The sequence below is a fragment of the Halictus rubicundus genome, chromosome 7 (assembly GCF_050948215.1).
Source record: "Halictus rubicundus isolate RS-2024b chromosome 7, iyHalRubi1_principal, whole genome shotgun sequence".
Taxonomy (NCBI): domain Eukaryota; kingdom Metazoa; phylum Arthropoda; class Insecta; order Hymenoptera; family Halictidae; genus Halictus; species Halictus rubicundus.
In genome coordinates, this window is record NC_135155.1 from 11,272,260 (window position 1) to 11,299,403 (window position 27,144).

Sequence of the window (27,144 nt, forward strand, 5' to 3'; positions counted from 1 at the left end):
AGGCTCGTTCGAATAACTTCTAATAATACGAAACGAAGTAACAACGGAGCAGCGTCGGTTCGCGGACGACAACGAAATCTGACGAATTGCGGCGCGACGAAAGATTTCGTTTCGGAAAAGAAAAATAGTGAACAGCTCGAATATCGGAGAGGACGCCGATCGACTCGCCGGTAACGAAATAAGACGAACGAGAGGACGAGACAGACGGTGATACGGGACACAGTTTCTTCGAAACCGCCGTATCGTGTTAAAGTCGGCGACGAATCGACCGATTCGAAACGGCTTCGCGCTTGGAATAGGAAGAACGAGGAGTGGGATGGGAGAGGGGAGAGGGGAGAGGGGAGAAAGAGAGAAACAGAAATTCTTGAGAACGCGGGCACGCACGCGGAGAACGAGACGTCGAAACGAATGACTAAGAGTTTCGGCATGACTCGACTAGCGGCAATTACACGACGCGGAGATCGATGCGAGATTACCGACGAAAGATCTTCCAGATCCTCGGCCGTCGATTACAAATGCTAATTTATGATTTCTTCGCGCGGCGACCTTCCGTTGTCCTTTCTTTCGGTCTCGTTCTCGCTCTCAATCTTGCTCTTGTTCCTGTTCTTCGTTGCGGTCTCGTTTTCGTCTCGCTCTCTATCCCGTCTGCTCGTTTGCTCGCGTAATCGACGAAAAAATGCACCGCGCTGTCGCCTCGCAAAAATCGTGCGAATCGCGAGCCATTGAGAGAACGCGCGATCGGTTCGCGAGTAAGAGATCGAGCGGCGACGGTCGATTTTCGGAGCCGAGGTCGTAATGCCGATCGTTGGCGCCAGTTCGAATCGGTCCGGTTCGGTTCGGCCGGTCGAGCGAGCGACGTCTTTATCGAGCATCTTCCGTTCCGTACCGTTCACTCCGCCCTTCTTTTCTTTCGAACCCGTTTCTCCGTCACGCGTCTCGTCTCCTCCGCCCACTTTTCGCTCGACCCTCTCTCGCGCACCTTTTACCGCGTGGTTAACGACACCGCTCGATTCCCTTCGACCCTTTACCTCGCGTCCGGTTGCGCGCCGATTCGCGATCGAAATACAGCTTCCGAACACGTCGAAAAAATAGTCGCGGTCGGTTCGTTGGGTTTCGAGACTCGTCCGTTCGATCATCGTCGTCGTCGATTTCTTCTACGCGAACAGCGAACGAACCCTTCGTTTCTCGTTCGGTCTGTCTCGCGGCCGCTACGCACGGTTTCGCCGATCTCGCCGATTTCGCCGATCTCGCGGCCGAGAGGCGAAGCTCGCGCGACGACCGATCTCGGCTCCGAACTCGCTTGCGGATCGCTCGACGGTCGCATCTCGGTCGGGCCGCGGAACGAGACGGAGAGCGACAGTATTACGCGGAAGCTAGCTGTCGCCAGACAGAATGTCACATCGTGGACATGTACGGCCAGTTGAAACTGCTGCCGCTCAGCAGCATGTCCCTGATCAGCGTCTCGATCGGCGTCTTCCCGACCAACCGGACGAAGAACAGCTGCTCGATCACTTGCGACGACACCGTCCTCAGCGACGGCAACCGTAGCAACAGCTTGCCGAACCTCGTCGGCTGGTTCGGATATTGTGTCCTGCAGTACTCCTCCAGGGCGCACTGCGACTTCTCTTGAAGGGACTCGATGTGGGCCACGTCCGACAATCCGCACGCGTCTGAAACAGAACCGGAAAAATTATCTTTTAGAACGCTGTTCCAATAGGCGGATAGCGACATCGTTGACAACTCGTCGTTTTCCCTACAAAATTGGGTTGCTGCTGCATAAACTTAAGAGCTAACGGTAGTCACGTGACTTCGAGATCCGTCCAAGATCCGTCTTGGTCTCGATCCGACGGGTCTTAAGTCTGTGACTAAACTTGTCACATTTTATTGCTCTGTATTATCGATATCATGAATTCCGACGCCAGAAACGTGCTTCAAGTTTTTGTAGCTGGAGATATTTTCTAGTGCGCGCTACTCTCGATTTCATCCGGAAAACTCATCGAATGGCACAAAAATGCTTGGATTCCGCGACATGCGCGTCGTCATTTTTTGGCCTACTTCTGACGCCTACATTACCAAATATCTGCATAATCTCGTCAGCTGATGACAAGCGCGCGCTAGATCGAACCTTCCTCTTTCGAACGAGCCCTTTCCCAGCGACAAAATATTCTCGTATAAGGACGAACAGTTGAGGCGCGTACAACCATTTTTCGCTTATTTTTGTCGGTAACCTGGTCACTCTACCTTATCGTGAATCTACGGAGTCTGGGCTCTTAACGATAAAGAGAGAGAGAGGAAGGGAGATTGTCCTGATTAATTTATGAAAAGTATCGAAAGAAATTCCTCTTGCGATCGATGCGGAAAGTTTTTATTAAAGATCCTCGCGGTCTACTAATTGCGAGGGTTACACGAGTGAACGTACCAGGTCGATGGGTCTCCCGAATTACATTCCGGAATATTGAAAACGCTCCTCCGCGCTGAAGTATCCTGCAGACGCGACGCGACGTTCGCGTTAATGGTTAAAAGCACGCGTTGCGGTTAAAAAGTTTGTAATCAAGGTTCGCGAGAACGGCTGTCGGCCGACTGCCGTCGGAAGAGGAGCATTTTAAGGGACGACCGACCGGGGTTGCCGCGAAAATCGCCCTCGGGCAACCAGACACGCAGTCGAATGAGACTAGGAGTCGACTCTGCTCTGCTACGCTCCGCTCTGCTCTGCTCTGCTCTGCTCGGCACGGCTCGGCTCGGGGAGCCATTGGAATGCGTGCCAACTGGAGGAGACGTTGCCCGTGCAAATGTCGGACTAATCATACGGGGTATCCCTTGATTTCACCCCACCGGCGCACCGGCACCGCGCGAAACCTTCCGCCTTCCTTCGCTTTGCTCCTCGCCATTGTTTTGCAACCCACGCGGCGGATAATACGCCGTCGCCCCGCTCTCTCTGTCTCTCTCTCTCTCTCTCTCTCTCTCTCTCTCTCTCTCTCTCTCTCTCTCTCTCTCTCTCTCTCTCGTCATCGACGCGACCCGAACCCTCCTAGGACACTGTGCGCGCAATCTAACCCCCAGATTATACGGTTTTCGAGCCTACTCTCGCAACACTCGATCGACACGCGACACAGCGATCGTCGAATACGCACGATATTGTCGAGCAATTAAAATGAGATTTCCTATACGCGATTTACAGTTGCGCGCGATCAAACGTGAGTTTGTACCGCAATACTTATAGCAAACGCATATAGCACGGATTTTTACCACTTAAGGGTCGAAACAAACAAGACAGACACCGAAGAACAGTATAGGAATTCTGTCAGCCGAAATCGTATACTCTGTTCTTGAATCTAGCGGGCATACGCCTTCGGCGTGTTATCCGTCTTGCTTGTTTCGAGCCTAATCGAGCTCGCTCGAGGCGCACGACCCACGTATTTTGCATAGATTATTTCAAGTTTAGCCGTCGCACAGTTTTCGCGATAGTTGCGAAAACGCGTTGCAGCGCGCCGCTGTAGTCGTCGATCTGCCCAGCTATCTCTTCAGCTCGTCCCCTTCCCCCTCCCCTTGCTCCTACGGGTTGCTAGCCCTCCGTGGACACCACGAGGTCCCTTCTAGGAATGCAAATCGCGTTATTCCCATGCGTACGCGTAATGGGCTATTACGCGCACGTGGCGGTCCCGAAGGAATTCGACGATAGCTTCTATCGCCTCGGCCCTGAAGCGAAGCGACGAGACGAGACACGACGAGACGCGACAATACAAAGAGAACAGGACTGCGGTCACGGCGCGAGGACCTTTGTCCGTCCGACACGGGGATTTTTCATCGACCGGTTCGATGGCTCGCAAGAAGAGAATACACATTAGTTTCGTTTACGATCGACGAGGGTTCAATTAAAGCAAACCGCAAGGAATCCGCCAACGCGCGACCAATAAACAAACCGTCGGATTGGCTCTCCGATGTCGTCAGCGCCAATTCACCGCATCAATTCGAATAATGCCGTTGAGTGGCGTTTCTCCTCTCCTCGACCCCTTTCCCCTTCGCCACTCGATCACGATTTCTCCTACCCCGTCGCGTCCCGTCTCGTTCCATCTCGTTTCGTCTCGGCTCGTCCCGACTCGTCTCGCCCCGTCCCGTCCCGTCCCAGACAGGCCGCTCCGTTCCGCAAGCGTCAACCGGCTAAATGCCCTGGCGCCTCGTTGACCATCGTCACCGTAAATTGACCGATTTTAAACCGCGCGGACTCCCTTCTGGCTTCGCGTTCTCTGTCTCCTATTCTTCTACGCGACGCGACGCAGTCGTCGTCGTACCGACGTCGATCCAAACGCGCATTCTCGCGAGCGAACGATGCGCGAATTTCATGTGTAAACCGCGTATCGACGATGCACGCGTTTATCTGCGAGGCTGTTGGTGCCCCTTGTTGGTGTGCAACGATTACCACCTTCCAAAAACTCTTAAGGGCCGGTTTTCTCTCCCTCGGATATAAGGGGCTTTTGCGAGAAGGGAAAGCGAGGGCCGAAGTCAGTCGAAAAGAAGCAGTCGTACCGAGCGCGTCGTCGCATTCAGAGAAAACCCAGATTGTCATACTCAGTCTTTAGTTGCACAGTCATATATTAGGTCGTCCCATAATTTCGTGCCGTGGATATGTTTATATTATTCACCATTCGAAATTACTTTAATGAAAAACCGCAGAAATTTTATAGTGACGGTATGATGTCTTTGCCAAAAAGGTCAGAAGAAGTTGTGGAATGAAAGGGTGATTGTATATTTTATTTTTAGAATTTAAATGGTACAAGAGTAAACGGCACGAACTTATGGGACGACCTAATATACAGGGTCATCCGTTTTTAAACGGCCAAACGTCAACCAGCTATAGAGGACCCCAAATGAAACAACTTTCACCCCTAACACTTTTTTCCATTCGGTCTTGATTTTTAGATAATTGCAAAAACCCGTCATTTTTTGCGTTCACTTAAGATTAAATATATTAGGACTGCAATTATGTATCTTGATGATTTTTCCTTTGTTTCGTTTAAAATAAATAGGGGCATCTTTTTTATTAAGTCAACTTTTTTGTATGACCTTTGTGGATCTTGGTTTTTTTCACATGGGGCACGCCGTGGAGACCGAATGAAATAACTTCGAATAAAAAAAAGTGTTAGGGGTGAAAGTTGTTCCATTTGGGGTCCTCTATAGCTGGTCCACGTTTGGCCGTTTAAAAACGGATGACCCTGTATATACAACGATTAATATCGTCAGCACTGTACACGCGATATTGTAACTTTCCATTGCATTAATAAACGCTAACACCCCTTGTTCCGCGGGCTGCATCGCGAGTCTCGTTCTTCCGTTCTGTTTCGACCGAGCGGATACGGCGCGGACCGCAAGGGGTATACGAAGCAGATTCGTTTCGATTGCGTTGGTTCGGTTAAAAGTTTCCGCGCGGGAAGGGAACGAACGAAAGACGGTCCGCGAGAGAAGAGGGTAGTTCGGTGTCCTCGCGGGTTGCCGCGCCGGTGGAACGGAGCGAACCGAGCGGAAAGTCGAAGCGAGGCGACGAACGAAGGCGAGGAGCGAAGAGAAAGACGGTGGCGGGGATTCTTTCATGCCCTTCGGAAACGTCATATAGCTGTCGGGTGCCGCGGAGGCAATATTTCACGCCGGTAGGTCTGCCCGCCCTCCTGCCCCACCCGCCTCCGCCCCCGCCACCGTCTCCACAGTCTCCACCGCCGCCGCTCCATCCCAGACTCTTCCTTCCAACACTTTTCAAGGAGTTTTTACGGAGTCTCTCGATCTTTAATCACAGCTCGACCTTCCATTGTCGGTGACGTCACCTCCGACTCCGAAAGGGTGTTCGGGGGATGCTTTGTGTCGAGCACCGTCGTGATCCCTCTCCGTGTCGCTCCATTCCTCTCCTCTCCCCTCCTCTCCTATTCCTTTCTGGCCGCCTTATTTGTACCCGCGAGCACCGAAACGCTCGCTCGCTCGCTCGCGAGACTTCGCTTGTCCCTTCGCCTCGTCGATTCCTAAAACCGTCCCGGATTATCGCGAAAGAACGCAAGGTAAGCCGATCCGATCCGATCCGATCCGAGTCGAGTCGCGTCAAGCCGGGAGAACGAGAACGAATCGATCACGTCTTTCGAGACGAATCCGCGAATTCGCAATACTCTGGCCAATATTCTGGGTATCGGTCGTCGGCGAGTCAAACCGGTAAATTGTCACGGAAAGTTCATTCGGTTTTCGATTAATGCGCGCGACGCGTTATCGTCGTCGACGGAGAATAAATTACAGCGATATTACGATCAACGACGAAACACGCCTCGCAATCGAATTTCGCATGATAATAGAAGACGCGAGACATCTCGCTCGTGGTAACGAGGCGGTTACAGAGAAAAACTTTCGAGACGAGCTAACGGGTTCGAGCCAGCTGCGAGCGTAATTACCGGATCGACCGAGGATTCCCGGCCGTATGTCGCGCGGAGTCGCCCTCGCGACGGTAATCAACGGTTTGATGTACTCGTCGGCGCCTCCGATTTCCGCTCGCGAGGAAACGGACGAGCAGCGGGTCCGAAGATCCTAATGTCGCGCGAGTCAGCCTTCGATCGCCTTCTTCGGAGATTTCCAAGCTTCCGCGGAGGATGGAGAAGACACGGGCGTCCCGAGATTCGAGGAAACCCGCGATTATGGTAACAAAGCTCGTGTTTGGGGATGAGAAACGCCTCGCGCCCCTATCGTCGGTACGCATCGAAACAACGCGACGCGCGTGCCTCGCACCAGCAGCACGCAGCTGCTACCTACAGCGCCGGCAACACCTATAAGCGGCCGTTTAGGACCTGTATTGTCGCGTCAACGACGACAATGCCAATCCCATTAAGGTATTCGGGCTAGACGTCGAGCCTTCGGGTCCGACAACCGGCTAGCCCAAACTCGGGTCCGAGACCGAACCCTTCCCTTCCCCTTTCGCCTTTTTGCCTATTCTGTTAGAAGCGAGATAATCCTGTAGCCTATTTTCTCTTCTCTTTCTCTGCTTATAGCAAGCGATACAAACAATGACTTTCCGTTCTAATGACGCTGTATACGTTCCTAGAATCGATACTCTTCGATGACATGTACAATTCTGGAAAGATCGTAATTGCCGCGATAAAGGCGCAGAGTTTAAGAGACGGAATACGGAACGGCACAGAGCAGAAAACCTTTATCTCGACAAACTATCGTCGCAGCACGGTTGTGTGCGTGTGCGTGTATACGTGTGCTAGCGTTTAATAGGGACAATTTGAAATAACTCGAACGGAAAGTCCGAGACGTTGGGCGTGTGCGACCCACGCGGCACGAAACGTTCGATACCGAACCGATTCCGAACGGCGGACACATAGGTGCACGACGATTTGCTGTAGCAACGATCGCGAAAAGACTTGTTCTTTCGGTCGGAGGTTGACGTCGCGTCGACGGCGAGCCTCGATACCGATCCTCGTGGAGAATCGCGCAGCGAGAGTGGCCGCGGCGAACCCTCTCGGACGGATTATGACGCGCGGAAAGTGCACGACCTTTTGTCTGGCGTTACCCTCGACGACGCGAGGCGCGTCCGATGCGGTGTTGCGCGGCGTTGCGCGGCGAGGCCAGAGACCGGGGGTAATCCTCTAACCGGGCCGTTACGCCGTTGTTGACATTTAGCCCCCGAGGCTGTTCTAGAAACCGGTCCACGGTGTTACGCGCGCCAGGCCGCGCCGCAGAGAAGGTGCGACGATCCAGAAGAGGGATCGACCCGGTCCGTGGCGAGGGAAGGAAAGAGACGCGCCGAAACGAGTCCGCCTATTCTTCCGTTTCGCGGGAACTGTCACGGACGACTAAACGGTCGACGAGAGAAAGAGAAAGGGAGAGAGAAAGAGAGCAACAGGAACTGGCGACTGGAACAAGAAACGTGAACAGGAACAGGAACAGGAGTCGCGCGAGAAGAAGGGGAGCCCCTTCGGGGCCAGGAACTTGACCTTCGCTGTACCTGCGGATCCTCGATCTACCTGCGATCGCGAGGTGCGAATTTTTGAAGGTGCCGACGTCGGATCGGCAAAAGAGCTAAACCTCGACTGCAAAATCACTGATCTAGGACAGAGAGCATTCAAATCTCGGACATTTAAGACAGCCGAGTGGTGCTTTTAAATGTCTCGTAGATTAGATACACAGTGAATTCTCGTTACGAGGCAGTTGCGCCGGTCTGGCGACTGACTCTTAGACGAAATCTGAGGTTCTCGCCGAGCGTCGCATTCGAAACACACAGGGCACGCTGGAAACCTAAGAGTCACATCCGTTTATAAGTCGTAAGCCCATGACTACTAACCGATAGTGACAAGAAGAGTGAGAAAATGTCTTTCTCCGATACGGTGGAAATGAGCTGACATTTTAATTTATTAATGAAACGTATTTTTTTTTTTTTTTATTTGAAAGTGTGAACGTTTTTATTTTAATATAACGTAAAAACAGGGAGGTGTGGAACACAATACCTGATAAATGACTGCCTCGTCCCTGTTTGCTAACGTTCACTCTTTTGACGAAATTTTCGATAACAGTTTGGCATAATTGCGGACTAATTTCAGTAATGCTGCGTCCAATTGCTTCCTTGAGCTCCGGAATGGTCTGTGGATCCTTGGCGTACATTTTTCCGTTCAGAAGACCACAAAGAAAAAAGTCTAATGGTGTCCAATTGGTGGCCAATTAACACCGACCAGGAAACTTAACTTCGTCTGCAGTAACTGCATTGATTCGCCTGCAGTGTGACATCTTGTTGGAAGAATATGTCTTCCAAGTCCATGCAGTTCAATTGATTCCATAAAAAGTTGGTTATCATGTCACGATAACGAACGCCAGTGACGGTAACCGCATTTCCAGCAGCATTCTCAAAAAAGTACGGGCCAATCACTTCTCTAACCCAAAATCTGCACCAAACAGTGACTCGTGGATTTTCGGTCCCCCAAATTCATCATTCATCGCTGAAAATGATTTCGCGTTATGATGACCAAAATCACGATTTTCACCATTTCAGTTTTCACCATTTTTCTAGTGAATTTTCACAATTTCTATGCGTTGCTCGATCGTGTAATTCTCCATGACTAAACCTCAATGCTTCTCGACGCCAGTGGCCAAAGATTAGTACTCTATGTTCACCACAAAAAGAAATGGCGCGCAATTTAAAATGTCAGCTCTATTTGGGACCAATCTTTAGATCCGAAACAAATCAAAATCGTACTAAATTCTCTCGAATTTTATATCATAGCGTATCATAGCATAAATACGTAAAGATCCGTTTATATTTTCCATGAACGAACGCCGGATGCGAACTATCGATAAGCCCGTGACCTTTGCTGCGTTCCTCCTTGCGAACCGCTCCCAAAGTTTCGACCTTTTGGCAGGCTCGCAAAGCCGTGACCGAACAACGAACGCCCGGTAATCCGCGCGTTTACGGCATTTATTCTCCGACACGGGATTATCAGGTGTTCGCTGCGTCGCGCCGCGTCGCGTCCCGTCGCGTCGCATACGTTTTCCCTCTGCACCGGATAAGCGAGAGATCGTCGTTCCCGCTGCTTTCGTTACACCATTGCAAGGTCACCAAAATTTTCGGACGCTTCTGCCGCTCGCTCTGGAAGCACGGTGCGCGCGAGTAAGGCAAAATCGGTCGAGACGATTATACTGGAAAGTCAAAATCGGGAAGGAGACTTTTGATCGGAAGAACTGGAGAAACAAAAAGTGGACCGAATGCTTCCGAAAAAATTTCAGCGCGGCGCACGGCTTTGTTTCAAACAACATTTCGAGGCATGCCATTCTTTTTTTCTTTTTTTTTTTTTTTGTTGCGGAGCGTACAAGAGGAAGCAGGATGGTCTCGAGAGGAATCGCGCCACACCATGCCACGCTTTGGCACGTTATGGCGCCGCCGTGGCACGCCGCGTTTCGGTCGCGGTCCCTCGATAAATTTGCTGGTTACCGTAAACAATGCGACAACAATGTCTATTACGAGGGGCGGCGCTCTCGATCGGCACCCTCGGCAATTAATTGAACAGGAGCGCGCGCGACTTTGCGTGCCAATTAATTGCCGAAATCGTTGCAACGCGCTGCAACGCAACGGCTCTTCGTGCCTCGAAACAACGTACGGATAAAATTCTTTTCGATGTCTCGTCGATTCTCCGTCTTCCGCGCGAGCAACGTTTCGACGGTCGGACGCGGAGAAAGGGGAAGAAAGAGAGGGAGAGAGTGCAGAGGGAGAAGGATAGACGAAAGACGGAGAGGCGAGAGAAGGAAAGGTGAGAGACGATAGACGACACGGTGCGCGCGCGGTGGATCGCGTGGGCGCGTAATATATTCTTGGGATAGACAATGTGCCGAGCACGTGGGCTATAGAAGCCAAGTCGACCGGACCCGGGGCCCCATAATGAAGCGTTGACGCGAGCATAAAACGAGCGCCGCTCGAGACAATGGAGTGATTGAGCGCGGGTAACGCCAAAGGGTTGCCCGCCGTCAACCCCGGGGTGAAAATGTCAGTAACCAAATGTCAGGCCTCGCCTGCAGCGCGCTCTACAACCATTCTCGTTCCCGCGCTTCCTCTCTTCCTCCCTCTCTCCCTCTCACTCTCTCTCTTTTCCTCTTTCCCGTTCGCTCCTACCCTCTCCGCCTATCCATCTTCTCCGGTTTTCTTCCGGCTCTGCTCGTTTCGCGTCGAGTCGAGCCGAGTCGAATCGAGTCGAGTCGAGTCGAGTCGAGTTCCTTTCATCTTCTTTTCGTTTCTTCCGAGTTTCGAGAGGTTTTTTGAAAGGTCTCGGGAGGGTTGTCCGAACGGTTCGAGAGTTAGGCGCGAGCGGGTCCGATCGAGACGCGGCCGGAACTCGTATCTTCTGGCTGTCTGGCGAAATCGAGTTTATGCGGCCGGGCGGCGCAGACGCCAATTTTAAAGGCTCCCTCGGTCTACTTCCGGCGATTGTCAAAGCGGGAACGTAAACGTCGCGAAGATACTTTGCCGCAGCGACAAAGGGTTGTCCACCCTCGGTTCGCGTCTTTCTCACCCTACCGGGAAGATAACTCGCCGAGAAAATAACGCGCATACTTTATAGCCAGGAAGTATCTTCTCTTCGCGCCGCTGCGATCCAGAAATTGCTTTCCTCCCCGCGCGCTCGGTGAGAGCAAGAGCGAGAAGAGCAACACGCCATTTTCGGCACGACTCGACGGCGACGCGTCGCGCGACGGATCGACGGAAAAGAGAACGAGGACGGAAACGGGAATGGGAACGAGAACGGGAACGGGAACGGGAACGTTTCGTTCTCGAGAGCGGTTCTTTGACGGGCCGCGCAACACCGCGCAACGGGCCAACTCCTTTGCCTTAAAACGACCCCGAAATGTCGCGGGTTTTTCGTGCGAAACTTGATTACGATATCTATACGAGATGCAATACGGTTCTTGACACCAGATTTACGGGACCCGTCATTTTGACGGGTTCTAATATTCTTCATTCAAAATTATTAACACGTTAACTGCCACGTCAGTCACATACGACTGACAGCGATTTTTGACTGGCTTTAGAAATTTATTTTTATTATGGGATATCCAGACAAACCGAATTGGAATCTTTCGAAAAAGGTTAAGACAACCTCCTCTATAGTACACTTTAAATTTCTAGTTTTGGTTTCAATAATTAAACTATTTTGATTTTGTAAGAATCTGTGGGGTTGATGTTTGGCGCTTAACGTGTAAAGATTCTAAGGACGCGTACATGAGAAATTATTTAGCAAATTTATTTCTTTGGGTATATATTATTTTTCGAATATTGCTAAAAGTGTGGGTGGCACGTTCTTGTTACTTTCAGTGCTCCCTAAACCCAGTGTTAAAGATCACGTTTTGTCTCCCGAATCTTCCTTTAACCGTTTCCTCGGTCCTTCTTCTTTTCGGCACAAGTGTAGAAATTCAAGTGTGAAAAGTCATAGTGTATATTGAATCGTTGAAATTTTATACGGTATTCCGTGTTGTTCCTTAAATATTCGTTGTTTTTCGTGCCGTACGATCTGTTCGGTACGTGTTGCACGCGCACCGGAAATCAAACAGAGACAATACGCGATCGTAGTCGAGCGACCCGGCACCGAATCGCGACAGACAGCCGAGAGCAGCGACTAGAAAACCAGTTCCGTCCAGCCCGAGATTCCGCTCGGCGTGTCTTGCAAACACGCTCGCGATAGTACACGGCCGGTGTACCGCAAATCGCAATCTATCGTAATTCGTCGCTGGTAGATGCTCGATACGCGATCGCGCTCCAATTAACGCGAACAGATTTCCAGTTCGCGGCTGCTGCTTCTTTCCGCTGTTCGACGAACGCTACGCGACGCGACGATACAGCAAGCTGTATCGCTGACAACCCCGAAGAACGGACGAGGATCGATCGGTTAGGGACAACGGAAGCGCGAATCCTTCGCGATAATATGCTTCCGGAGACGATAGCGCGGCGATGACGAAGCCGATGCTAATGCCGAAGCCGAAGCGTACACCGTCGTCTCGTCGAAACTGTCGCGCGGATACTCGAATTACTCGAGTACGATAAACTGTCGCGAGGCAAGGCGATCGAAGCGCAGAGGAAACGTCGCGCGCGCGCGATAAATCGTGTATGCTCTCGATGCGCTCCTCTTCGTCGGGACGATTCTCAGAGGTGGCGAAGAGTCGACGACAGGTATCGTCGGAATCAATCCCCGGCGAAACAGCGAGTCGTTCTTAGAAGTTTGCGACGCGGACGCGTGCAATCGTTCGAAAACATAGTTCGAAGGCTATGGGGCGATCGACATTCTTTCTTCTTTTCTATACGATTTCATCCGATCCTCATCGACTTCGAGACATTCTCAGTAATTCGGCTCTGTTCGTTCATAGTCGTGACGAGGTAGTGGAAAGTCATTGATTATTGTCTGGACGCGTGCTACAACCTCGCGGGACAAAAGATCGGTATCACGCTGGAAAAGTAACCCCTCCGCACCGGATCAGTAGACTGCGGATGTTATGCATTTATGACAAAAATGGGTAAACACAATTTAAAACAGTGGACATATTAGGAAGATTCAGGGATATAGGGTTTCAACTTAATAAAATAGTTCAAAGAAGAAATAATTTTTTAGTTCGCTCCTGCGTCTTGCAATCGATACAAACATTTCTTACTTTGCATAAAGATCCGCAGTCTGCTGATCAGAGACAACTTAGGGACAAGAATGCCAAGGAAATATCGTGGGAATAAATGAAACGCCGTGTGAACTTATGCGCCAACAATGCAAACGCGTTAAAAACAAGAATCACTGGTAACATAACCGTGTCCGATAGCGTTCCCGACGCGATCCAGTTGTCCCGCGATGACTTCTGGACGGGGGTGTACATCGGCGGCGCGGCGCGACGAAAGAAATGCGATATCGCAGGTGACGCGAAACAGATGGCAGCCGGGAAGAAAGGTCGTCGTCGTCGTGGTCGTGGTCGTGGTCGTGGCAGTCGCGGATCGAAATCGTCGAAAGGTGCACGATCATTCTCGTTAACTAGCCGCGACCGTAGAAATTGTACGCGGAGAATCGCGCCGATTCTCCTCGCGCACGCGCGATGAACGTCTCTTGTCGTCAGGTTCTCGCGAGAAGAAGGTTGCCGAAAATCCGCGGAAAGCCACCGGATTCAGCGTTATTTATTTGTTCGACGGTGGTTATTATCTCTGCCCGTAAAACCACGGAACGAGCAAAGTGGCGAGGGAGAGCGGAGGGTGTATCGGAGCACAGGGCGACATCCCTTATGCCGCTAGGTTGCGACCCCTGCTGTTGCGGCTGTTGCGGCTGCTGTCGCTTCCTGGGGGAGCCGCGACCCCTCGTACTTGGAAAATAATTCTATTAGGTTATATCGCGGTCTGCGCGAATGACGCGAGCGCCCGCGCGTTCCCGTTCGCATTCGCACTCGTACACAATCGTGTGCTACCGCACGCACACAACGCGCTCGAGGCCGGTCAGGGTGTCTGCGGTTTGTTACGAGCAACCAGGCCCTAGTCGTGGAACGAATCCGCCTCGGGCGGCAAGCCGCTTCCTCCTAGATTGCCAGCGAATTTTATTAAGCCCCTAATTACGTCCAATCTATCGCGTTACCAGGCGTCCGTGGAAACTTGCTCCCTCGCTCTCTCGCTCTCGAGAGCTTCCGCTCTCCGTCTTCTGGGAAACTTCCGAATCGAACCAACTACGATCGGAACAAGAGACAATAAAAAATTGCAATCAATGCGATTCCATCCCTCGAAGAACGGCTTGCCGACGAACCAAACGGTACTACCTACTGTTAACCCTTTGACTACGAAAGACGTATACATACGCCCTCACAAATCCATCAATGTATACGAAAGGCGTAAATACAGTGAATTCTCGTTACGAGTCAGTTGCGCCGTTCTGGCGACTGACTCTTAAGCGAAATCTGAGGTTGTCGCCGAGCTTCGCGTTTGAAATACACAGGGCACACTGGAAACCTGAGTTGAGATTCCCGGAAAACTCAGGATTCTCGAAATAATCGGGATTCCCTAAAGGGAAATCGAAATTTTCGGGAAACCCGATTCTTTCGGGAATCTCGAAATTTTCGGGAACCCGACCCGACCTCTTCCCGAATCGCCCCGACCATCGGGTTCCCGATATCTCGGGTTCTGGCACACCCCTAGACCTGGACAAGACCCGTGTTGTTATCGAGAATTCACTGTAGCGTAGGAACGCTTTCGCCGGAAAGTTTTTTGGATGCTACCGACAACAATTTGTCTCGATAAATTCGTGTCACTGGTATTCTCGATAACAAAATTGAATTCAGTCGCTTCGACTATTCGATGCATCGATGCAGGACGCATACCGAGTTTCTTTTTTCTCGTGGTTTTCGCGCGCACGCGCACGCGCTCTCGTCTTTCAACCCTCGGTGGAGGTATTTCTCCTTACGTATTTCGGGTGTCCTTGGTGCGCAGGGTAGTGGGTGGGTGCGTATGCTGGGTGCTCGGCAGTATATCTCGGCCGCGTATAAATCACCGATGGGCGGAACCGACATCGAGAGACACCGTAGAGGTTGGAAGGAAACCCGTCTCTCGAAGCAACGCCTGGTTCGATTTATCGCAGGCCGAACGCAAAGAGATTCTCTCTCCTGCCTCGAATCTTTTCCGGCAAAGTCGCGGTTCACCACCGGTAATCGCACTCGTTTCCTACCCGCCTACTCGCTGTTCCGCATCTTCCTATCGACGCGATTCCGATCGGGACACCATCGTTCTGGACCATCGTCCTAGATCACCGTCCGAATCCACCGGGTCTGCCAGGTCCTCCTACCGAGCCTCCTGCTCTACGTGTATCTACGTTTATCGAACGTTTCGGAGATGCACCGTCGTCGTTCATGAAACATTGTCATCGTCCCCTCGTTCCGCGAACCTCCCAAAATTTCTTACGACGACGAGACACCTTCTTCGTAAACGGTACCAATTTTACCGTTCACGGCAACCGTCTCTGTATCGTCTTGATTTCCATCCGCCGTTCTTTGATCGCTCGGAAAAAGAAACCATACCTACTCTCCGCGTGCCTCGCAAGAAAGTCCTCTGGCAGGAATGCGACTTTAACCCTTAACGGTCCGATAGTATTTCAAGTTTACTTCCCACCAGGTCCGAGTTATTTTTCATACCAAGGGAAACTGTGGACTCAACATTTCTATATCAAGCATAGAAAGGAAAATATTTATATTTTATTTTTGCCGTCATATACGCGGCATTGGTGCGTTAAGGGTTAAGCCGTCCGATTGGGTCATTCCGCAGGAACTCTCGGTTCCAGCCGAATCATTGGCTAAAACGTGTGACGTCGAAGCCTAACCATTGGCTGCGACCCCTCCATGCCCCTGTGCCGTCTCGAGAGACTTCTTGCGAGGCGGGGACAGTACGAACAACGCGGAAGAATGGTATCGCGAGCGAAATAAAATTTCAATTTGGAAAAGCACAAGGTGGACGGCTCGATAAATCGCGAAACGTTTCAAAACGTGGCATTTTTGCGTTTCGCGATAAAACGCTTCGATCACGAAAGAACGCTCCGCGCTACTCGTCGATGTTGTACCGTAATCGACGCGTCGACGCTTCTCGAGCGTTCCTCTCCGAAAAACCGCTTTCGCGCGAATAAACTCAACTATCGGCGCGAAGGAGCGGCGAGGGTCATCGACGCGATGCGCGACGGTGCAACAGCGATATTCGCGTTGCACACGGTAATGGTAACGGTATTGGCTATTGGATATTGGCTATTGCCAATGGGTAGCGGCTCTCTTCTGTTTCGGCGTGTTCTTTCCATCTCTCTCTCTCGCGTCTTTTCCCGCTCGTAGTACTCTCCAAGTGATCTCGATTATCGCTCGGCGTACACGTTCCGCGCGAACGGTGTTATCTCGGCGAGACACGGGAAGACTCGGGAAGACACGGGAGGACACGGGAAGCGACACGGGCGAGGCTCGACGAGACTCGGCGACACGGTAGGGGGAACGATACGGATTATCGTGTTTACTGGAAACTCCGCGGAAATCTTTTCTCCGCTTGCGTTCGCCCGGCGGCACAACAGAGTTTCCGTTCGAGGGAATTTCGAATGCGGGAAATTCGGTCTCGATCCCGGAGAGATTCGCGAAAGACTCTCGCGAGAGAATTCTGCTCGCAATCCTCCTCGAACGACGAGGACGAATCTCGGGGGGGGGGGGGGGGGAAGAGCAGGAAGCGAGATCGAGCAGTCGCTCCTATCGAGCCGGCCGTAATTACGCGTCAATTTTTCCGATGGCTCGCGCCGCTCGGCGTGTCTCCTTTCTCTTTTTCTCTCTCTCTCCCTCTCCTCTCTTTCTTCTCTTTTCTTTTCTCGTTCCATCGACTCGTTCGCGTTTATCTCCGATTCTATCCCTCTCCTTTTCTCGGCTCTCCCCCTGTCCTTCTCTAACTATTATTAGCGGTAATGCATGCCATTAGCGTCAAGGTTCGTGCGCGAGAACGAGGAGTCGCCGTCTCTCTCTTTCTTTCTCTTCTTCTCGTCTTTCTTTTCTTCTTCGTCTTTCTCCGTCTTCGTTCGTCTCTCTCAATATATTCGAGGGAATCCGTGGCTGTATAAGTTGCGCCGTACATCGGCCTGCCTACTCGGTTGCTCGGTTGCTCGGCTGCTCGAAGCCTGCTCGCCTAGTCGGTCGGTCGGGTCGGTCTTCCGCCTCGAGACTCCGCTTCGACGACCCCTGCGCTACCAAGAGCAAGAAAGAGGAAGAGAAAAGGCGAAGAGATCGCTTCTCTCGCCCGGGATCTCTCCTCTCTCTCTCCTTCTCTCGGGCCACTCTCCTTTTCTTCCGTTCGCGAGAGGCTAGTGTACGCGAAGCGAACCGTGTCGGCTGTTGCATCTCGGTCAGCCGCAAACTATCCGCGACCGAAACTCCACCGAAAGATCGCGCGTGCTCGCGTTCGCCTAATGTCGGTCCCAGCGCGAGATTCAACCGTGAAACTCTTCCGATTAGATCCGGGAACGAGGAAGCTGATCCGCGGGAATCTCGGATTCCAGCGTGCAAATTCTCGAATTCGAACAATCCAAAACAATGAAATATTCCGCATGATTTCGTGCGATTCGACTGCTCGGAAAATGTTCGGAGTCTATGGTCGTTCGTGGGTGTATCCGAAATTTCTGTATCTCTAAACATTATCGTATCCGTTCATCGAGCGTTAACTCGTCCGCACAAACGAGACGCGGATTAAACGACATTTCCGCTGTAATCGCGGCGATCTCTCGGAACTTTTCGTCGACGATCCGAGATTTCTCGAACAGGGACGAAGGGGAGAAAGGAACGAGAAGATAACGGAAATAAGTTTTTCTCGCGGGGCGAACGAGCGAGCGCGTCGCACAGGCTTGGGGTAATGATCGTTCGCTCGTCCGAGGATCTTGCGAGCGAGCCGGGAAATCACGACCGCGAAAATTTATCGCGCGACGAGTCTGCCCGATGGCCCGGGCGCGTGCTCGGAAAAAAGCTTGGTGGATGCGTCGCGACGCTATGCACCCGTTTCCCGTTTCGAGCGGAAAAGATCGCGACCAGAAAACGGGGGAGAGCGCGGCTCCGTGGCCATATTCCGTGGCCGCGTCGTTAAGCAGCAAAAAATAATAATAAATCACCGGGATTTTTCGCTCGGCTCGAGGAGATAAATTTAATAACTTAACTACCGCGAATCGTTCCACTGGAGAGAGTGTACCGCGACGAAAAGAGCGCGCAGCCCATTATTATTTCGGGGGAAGAAGAGTTACGGATAAGCGAGGGTCGTGGAAAAACTTGCGCCCTGTTTTCCCGCGACTGGACCGAAGATGTCGTCGTGTCTGCGACCAGAGATCCAACGGTTGCTTTGCGACCATCTTCGAATTCGAAACGTTCCGTTCCTGCTCTGCGAAGTGTGAACAAAGTTCGTGGAATGATTTTTTCTTCTGTCGCATCGACGACGCTGCGACACGAAGCCGCGTTCCGATCAAGTTTCAAGGTTCTACGACAAATCGTTCGTGCACGGCGACACTTTTAATTGAACGCGATTGCTCGTTGTTAAGGAGAATGCAGAAATAGGTGTCCGTGTACGCAGTTGGGTATAACGCTCGAAGGAATAACGCGCAACAGCGACAAATTTCCTCGGTAAGCTGTTCGACCTCGCCGATACGATTAACCCTTGCACTCGAAGCTATTTTAACTCCAAAACGAGACATGTCTTCCGACATAGAATATTTCTCTTCTATAAATTTTCTTTTCATGTTAATACATACGAAAATGGTGCAATTTACTCGTACAATACTGAAATGTTTAGCAATTTATTTTAATACAAACAAATTGAATAATGTACGAAATATTTTGAATAACGATACAGCAATTTTTAGTGGCGCCTTACAGTCGCCATTCGAGTGCTAAGGGTTAAATTTCAGTTGTCGTGTAATCACTAGATTGCGGATCTTTATGCAAAATAAAAACTTTCTATCGGAATTGCTAATTATTGTTAATACAATTAAACGTAGATAATAGTCATTGCTGAATGAATTAGTAGATGAACAACTTCCCTAAAACGACGATACCGGCAGCTAGTGTCGATGAAAACATTCTCAGTAAAATGATTGTCAGTGATCACTAGATTGCGGATTTTATGGATTTATGACAAAAATTAGTAGGTGTAATTTTAAGTAGCAAAAATATTAGAACCATTTAAACATACTGTTGTATTATTTTCAATCTGCTAAACATAATAGGAAAGAAAATAAATGTCTATTTCGCTTCAGTCCGTTGCAATTCAGGTGAAAAATTTGTATTTTCCATAAAAATCCGCAGTCTGGTGATCACACACAACAACCCATTACATTTTCCGTATAGAAATAATCCTATACGAAGAATTTCAATCAAATTTGATCCACGAGAGTTTTTCTATTCGCAGAGGTGTGAAATGTCACGATCGAATATCGGCGAAAATTAAAGCAAGTAATCCGTGCTCTATACGAACGGTTTTTATAAAGTTTATGTCCGGTGAGGACATTTGGAACGCGGAGCGTTCGACGGGTTGACCGGCGGCGTAATGAAGCATTTCACGGCAGAAAACGAGCCGAGCCGAGCCGAGTCGTTTCTTCCACGGAAACTTATTGCATATAGCGATAGGTACTCGATTCGCAATCGCTCAGCCGCGTGGAACGCGTTGGTCGGCTCGCGCGTTGCGATCGCGATTTCTATCTGGCTCGGTGCGGAGCGTGCGATAAATCGCTCGGCAATAAAAAACAACCGCTCGCGCATACTTTATTTCGATTATTATTGGTCGCTTCGCTTCGTTTCGTTTCGCGTGGCAATACGTGGCGTACAGTATACAAGCGTGGCATGTAGCGTGGCACGACGCGGCGACGCGGCGCGGCGCGGCGCCCAGTCGTTCGACGAGAAACATTAGCTCGGGATACGTATGCATTGTCGTGCGTTCGAAATATACGGGAGGGGGCTGTGGTCGCGGTGGCCGAGGCGAAGCTAAAAATCGAGGAACAACTCGGGAGAAATATCGAGCGCTATATCGTCGCGTTCTCTGGTGGCCCGATCGACCGAGCGACCCGAGTGCGAGCCTAAAGGTGACTCTCTTCTCTCTCTCTCTCTCTCTCTCTCTCTCTCTCTCTCTCTCTCTCTCTCTCTCTCTCTCGGAGAGAGAAGCGTTTGGCGGACGCGGGTCGTCGGTTGGCCCCTGTGCCGGTCCGGTTCCTCTTTCTTTCGCCTCTTTCGCTTCTTCCTTCCCGGCTGAGATACGACCTCGATTCCATATGGCTCGTGAATCGCGCGGGAATGGAACAGCCTCCCTTTTTGCCTCGTCTTGGGCGAGGGCTCAGGATGGCAAAGTATGGCAGAGGAGGGCGGGGGAGGGACACCTAAATCGGCGGGTAAACGCGGCGGCCCGACGCGACGCTTTAACTTTAACGGGTTGCGGGTTGCGGCGAGCCGCATCGTGGCTGGCTACTTACCGGCCGTGAAATATGAAATTAAATTCATTAGGCTTCTCGCGGTTATAATAAATCGAACGATTGTACGGGAATGGAAGACGTACCGGGCTTATAACTCAGACGGTCTGAATGGAAAATGATGAGAAATGTCTCTCATTGAACGCTGGGGGGTCCAGAACCCTGTTGTCCTCTCTCCTTCTCTCTCTCTCTCTCTCTCTCTCTCTCTCTCTCTCTCTCTCTCTTCGGCTGGCTTTCGGTTGCCTCGCTAACGCCGAACCAGGTTGCTATCTCGCGCTCAGCTCGACGCTGCTCGGCGTTCTCCCGATACCAAATCCTGGTTCGTCGAGCCGACGAGAGACGCTCGCGGATATAACGATAACGCGACGGTGTAATAACGGTTTCCATCTTGGGAGTCGACCGCGACCGTTTCGAACGACACGTATTCCGGTTGGTTCGCGAACGAAACGATAGAATGCTCAGGACACCTACCTTTTGGTTTGCGTTCGTTGTCGATCGATTCGACGATCGAGCGACTCGTCTACGCTGCGGGGGGACAACTGTCGCGGCGGATTCGTTTCGCGAAACTGGAAGAATGCCCGGCTCGCTCGCCGACTCGGGCGAACATGTCAACAAACAAACGGTCCCCACACGCGACACTCGTGGACCGCGTTTTTTCGCGCGCCCCTCCTTTGCTAATTTATCCGACAGTCGCTTCACCGTGTAAATCACTCGATGGAAAGGGCAGCTCGCCGGCTGATTTATATCGGTGCATTTAAACGGAACAAAGTAACCGGTCTTCGTACAACCGACCTGCCAACAACCTATGCGCGAGTCGACTTCGATTCCCGGCGATCGAGGGATTCGTGCGATACCGATCCGCGTTCGAGATATCGTTCGCTTTCGAATTACGCGTCCGACGATGTCCACACGCCAACGCTGAGAATTTCGTGGAACCTTCCGCAGGTTTTTTCTGTCTCCTTTTTCCGCTCGCCCGCTCGAACACGATCGCTCGCCTCGACCCGTCGCGTGCCGTAATCCGCGGCGCGAAGCAAATGGCGGAATAGTCTCCTTTCGGTAGCGACGACGCGTCAACCGTGGAAACGTTTCACGGGAAATCGCATTATTCGCCGCGATCCAATTTTCGATGCCAGTTTGCGGAATGTCGCGCGATCGCGATCCGAACGAATACCTTCGACCGGAATCTCATTGATCGCCGCGAGAAAAACGCGATTCAATTTCCATCGAGTCGAAATTAATTTCGCGCTGTTGCCGCGTTCATTATCGTTCCGAGATACGCTATCTGTTGCGCACGGATTGATACGGTCGGACCGACGACAAAGGATTTCGTGATTGGGGAGCGGATGGAAAAGAGAGAGAGCAGCGACGCGACAATAAATGTTGTAGAGTGCTTACTCTATACGTGTCCCGAACACCTAGCCGATAAGAGTCTCAAAACTCTATCCCCACTGCCGTGGGGTATACTCCTGAGGGGCGAAGAAGAGACCTCGGTCGTCGAGGGGTGTAAGGTCACGTGGATCAGAAAATACTATCTCCTAGCCGATACATGTCCGTGGCTGTACCCGTGTTTTGGACGTGTATCGTGTAAACACTGTATGTATCTTTTGGAAAATTGAGCCACGCGGAGCAGCGGCAAGTTTCGGTTTTCCAAGTACCGTCGACCCTCTTCGGGAGACCAAGTTGGAGAGAACGAAAAAGCGAGAAAGAGTGCGAGAGAGAGAGAGAGAGAGAGAGCGAGGGAGAGGTGTCCGCGTGAAAATTTATGGCCGGGCTCGTGTCCATAGCGTTCGTAGCGTCCGTAGCGTCGTTAAACGAGCGCAGTCCTGAATGGAGTAAATGGGCTGTGATTTGTACATTGACAGGCACGTAATGCCACAACATCGGAGGCCATCGGTATTTTTCGTTCGAGGAGGAGCCTTTGAACGCGCGCCACGAAGAATGCCCCGTGTTTTGCCCGAATCGTCCACTTTTCGCGCACCATGAAAGAGATAACGACCTCTCTCGAGTGCCTCGGCCAAATATCCATTCTACGCTGTTTTCCTCTTTAAACCGGAAAGTCCCCGTAGGCGTGTCGATTTCTGCCAGCTGCGCGTCACGTCCCGTTCACCGAAATCGTTCGACCGAGCCGCGCTAGTTTTTCTCTTTATCCTCTCGCTCCTTCTTCCAACCCGCACGCCAGCCTAAACGCCAAATCGCCTCTACGATCGCAACAAACTATTATACCGCATGAACATTGCCTACGATCACATTACCACCTTAAAAGTTCCGTGGAAGTTCCGGCTTTCTAGAAGCCAGTTTAACACTGGAACTACCGGACCTAATTTTTCTTTCAGAAATATTGTTATTCGAAATATATTTCCGTCAAGAAATTTTTTAACGAACTTCTCTATCGAAGCAGATATTTAAACGAAACTGATACGAAATCTAAACGAATGCAATTTGGTTGTTGTTATAAGGAAATGTATGCCAGTTGCATTTGGTGCCTGGTACTGTTCCAGTGTTAAATTGCTTGCTATTTCAAATTTCGGTTAGCGTGATTTGACCACTAGCGGCACGTCTCTTCGGTGTTCCGACGACAGGCGGCAATCTTTCGTATTGTCAAAGTTTAAATGGCCGCGGCAGTCTCGTGTCGGTATAAGAGGAAAGTAGATAGGGCAGGGGACCTAATTACTGTAGGGGTACCAATTACTACGCCTATGTCAACCCTTAACGGGCCAATGCCGCGTATGTAGCGAAAAAAAAAGAAAATATCAATATATATAAAACAAAATATAGATATTTTCCTTTCTATACTTGATATAAAAATGTTCAGGCCACAGTTTCTCTTCGTATGAAGAATACCTTGGACCTGGTGGGAAATACTTGGTTGAAATACTTCCGGACCGTTGAGGGTTAATTATACTTATCTATAAAGCATAATGTATATTGAAAAAGCAATAATGTAACATATATCACACATATACTAGACAAATAATGTAAGTAAGTAATGTAACATATACATTAACTGATTTTAACGAAACAAATGTAATACATCTTTCTTACTATTCATTATGCTTTAAAAACAAGTGTAGTTAATACAGGCACAGTGATTGGGTCCCTTAGCCTGTTTCGCGAACTTTTACTTTTAGCCTACGCCTCGTACTCGCAAACACGGTCGAGCACGATTGAAACAAATGAATCGAGGAGAAATTGTTATCTGATCCTCGGCCGCGGAGACAGATTCGCCGACGGATTCGTCGAACGGCTTATCCCGCGGCTTATCCGACGGAGTATCGAATAGACATCGAGAGCAGGTACCGAGAAACGATAGAGCAACGCAAACATCCGGCGCAACCGTTATCCCGATAACCTTTACCGGTGAATCGATACGCGGGATTATTAGCACGCGGGGGTGCGGGTCCACGATTTTCCGTGACGCGATCCGATCCGCGAAAACCGATCGAGAAGCGATCGTGCGGATCGAGGGTATTTAACCGGAGCTTCAAAAGTACTACAACATCGATTTCGGCTTTGGAAACACTAATGAAGAACTTTTACTCGTTTCCCCAGAATCATTATGATCCAGAATGAATTCTTCCGCCGACCTTCCCGTAATCGATATCGGTAATTATCGCAGCCACGGATTGCCGTAAGTGTAACTTTGTAGAAAAACATTACAGAATCAGAACGTTTATTAATCCTTAGGACTCGAGTGACGACTCTGAGGAAAATTACTATACGAAAATATTTTTTGCATCAGTATCGTATGCATAAAATGAAAAGAAATTATCTGGGTATGTAGAAAGGTATGGTTTTCGAGTTAAAATAGTTCCGAGTGCAAAGGGTTGAAGCAGCTCCGTACATACTTTTCCGTTAAATTCCGATAACGGTTTATGCGAAATAGAAGCGAAAACAATGCTTCCGGAAACGGTTCGATGTCAGCTATGAGAATGTATTAAAAAAGTATACGCACGTAGAATTCCATTGTGAATTGAGCCGCTCACTTGCCAAATCGATTAACTCCACAAAACAGAAAGTGAAGCAACGTGACGAATAAGAAAAAGTTATGACGTAAACAAGTGCTTTGACACTTGAATTTCAAATCTTTCCAAAAGTTAATCGATTTGGCCTGTGAACGGCTCAATTATCACCGCGATGGGTCCTCTTTGACGACATACATGCCGACATATCGACACTCGATATTCGTTCGAAACGCTTGTTCGCACTGTCATTACTAGACTGCGGATCTTTATGCAAAATTAAAATTTTCTACCTGAATTGCAACAAACTGCAGTGAAATAGAAATTGATTTTCTTTCTTAGTATGTTTAACCCTTAGCACTCGGATGGCGACTGTAAGGCGCCACTAAGAATTGCTGTATTATTATTCAAAATATTTTTTACATTATTAAATTTGTTTGTATTTAACCAATTACTAAACACTTCAGTATCGTACGAGTAAATTGCACCATTTTCGTATGTGTAACATGAAAAAAAAAATCTATAGAAGAGAAATATTCTAGGTCGGAAGAAATGTTTCGTTTTGGAGTTAAAGTAGCTTCGAGTGCGAAGGGTTAATAGGTTGAAAATACTGTAATAGCATTCTAAAATTTGTCTAATGTTTTTACCGTTTTAAAAAACGCCTACCGATTTCTGTCATAAATGCATAAAATCCGCGGTCTAGTCATCGCCGAAGAAAACGATCAATCATACGGCACGCGGGACAATTTGAAACAGATTTTCGGGACCGTTCCGAGTCGTGCGTTCTAACGAATCTCGAATGTCCATCGAATCGCGGTAGATCGAATCGCGCGATTCGACGCGCGCCGCCACGCTCTAACGCCGGGACTCGAGCGAGACAGCTGGCTGACCTTTTCCCGTTTTCTTGGACGACCGGCTGCGCGCCGGATTCACTTCGTCCAGCGAGCTTTCCCGCTCCTTGGACTTTGGATAAAGATCGCTCTCGAGTCGCGTTGTCCGGCTCGATGAGGCGAGATCCGCCATTCGACAGGGTCCGGCAGAATATAAACGGTTTGTTGTCGTTTGTGTGTACACTCGTCGGTTAATTGGGCTCATTGTGGCCGATTCGGGCGTGCACGCACGGCCCGGTGGCGAGTCCAACAAGGACGAGGACGGGAGGTCCCGCGCGGCTCCTTTTCCGCTTCGGCGACGAACGAGAGGCTGTGAAACGGGCCCGGGCCCGGGCCAGGACCCGAAGCGATGCCTTTGGCCGCGATGGGGTAGGCAAACGGCTGGCAACTTAGGCGGCCGACCACCCTACTCTCTCTCTCTCTCTCACTCTCGCTTTTTTCTCTCCCTTTTCCCTTTCTTCTGAAAGCGACCCGACCGAACCTCGAAAAGTGCTCTCTCGCAGGCTCCATTGTCGCACGAACGCGTCTTCGAGAGAAGAGCAAACACGCTTAACCTCCCGACCTATTGTCGCGAGGGATTATCCGATTTGCCGTACGCCGCGCCGCACCGTGCGACGCGCCGCGACGCTCCGCGCCCGTCGGAATGCCCGTTACCAGCTCCGCACAGGTTACTCCCGGTGCGATCGTCCACCGACGCTCTTCATCGCTCTCCTCTCTCCTCTCTCGTCTCTTTTCGCGTGTTCCGTGTCTCGCGTGTCGTGTCTCGTGTCCTCTACACTTTGCTCCGCGATCTCGCCCTTCGAGATCGACCGAGGATCCGCGGTGTTTATCGGCGCGAGCGCGTGCGAACGTGTTATGTACTAATGGCAAAGTAACGCGTCTCGCCTTTCGTTTACCTTAATATCTCGTTGTTACGAAACTGCCCGCGAACCGGTCGAACTTTCCATAACCGGTTGTCGTCGGGCGCCGCGGTAATCCACCTCGTTATTCCCAAACCGAAGATATTCGATACCGGAAATAGAGCACGGGTTTTCCGTCAACGATACACCCCAACGGTATCGATCATTTGCCAATAATTAATATTCTCTACCGAATTCGTTGTAACGACGCGAACTCTCTCAATCAAGCTAAATACTTTTGTAACCTACGTGTGCAAGTTCAGGATGAAATAAAGTTACGTTCGAGCACGGTTTAACACTAGGTTTACGGGACCCGTGAAAATTGACGGGTTCTCATATTTTTCATTTACAATTGTTCTGATTCTGAAGATACATCCATGAGGAATTATTCAACAAATTTATTTCTTTGGGTATATGTTATTAAGAAAAAAAAAATGGCTAAAAATTTGGGCAGCGCGTTATTATTTTTATGAAGTAACGTAAAAGCTTTAGTGCTCCGAAAACCTAGTGTTAACGCGTTAAGTACCAAATATGATTCCCAGAGATTTTTACGAAATCAGAGTAATTTAATCCACGAAAGCGAAACTAGAAATTTTAAATGTACTATAAGGGATGCTGTTTTAACCCTCTTGAATTCTAAAGATCTTAACAAATTCGGTTTATCTGGATATGTCGCAATAAAAATGAATGTCCAAACCTAGTCAAAAATCACTGTCGGTCATATGTGACTGACCCATTGTTAACCCGTCTTAACCCATTTGAATCATTAGCGTATACGCTCAATTTTCCTAGTCACTATCGCCGGAGCCGTATGCAAACGCTCAACTTTGTTGGTCACTATCATTATGCGTTAACTAAAAAATAGAAATGGAGGTGAAAGTAGTAATCCTGATTTTTTCTTATAATGCTGAAATACGAAGTTCCTTTACTTGTAGTC

The 27,144-nt window shown here is 50.1% G+C and overlaps 1 protein-coding gene across 1 annotated transcript in view; it reads right to left on the reverse strand.

Moving 5' to 3' along the window:
• Positions 1-557: 557 nt before the first annotated feature.
• Svp (COUP transcription factor 2) overlaps positions 558-27,144 on the reverse strand; it is an 81,025-nt gene continuing 54,438 nt past the window's right edge. Inside the window, exon 4 of the mRNA XM_076790151.1 lies at positions 558-1,670. Coding sequence (XP_076646266.1) covers positions 1,396-1,670 — 275 coding nt within the window. The 3' untranslated portion in view covers positions 558-1,395. The remainder of the gene's footprint in view (positions 1,671-27,144) is intronic.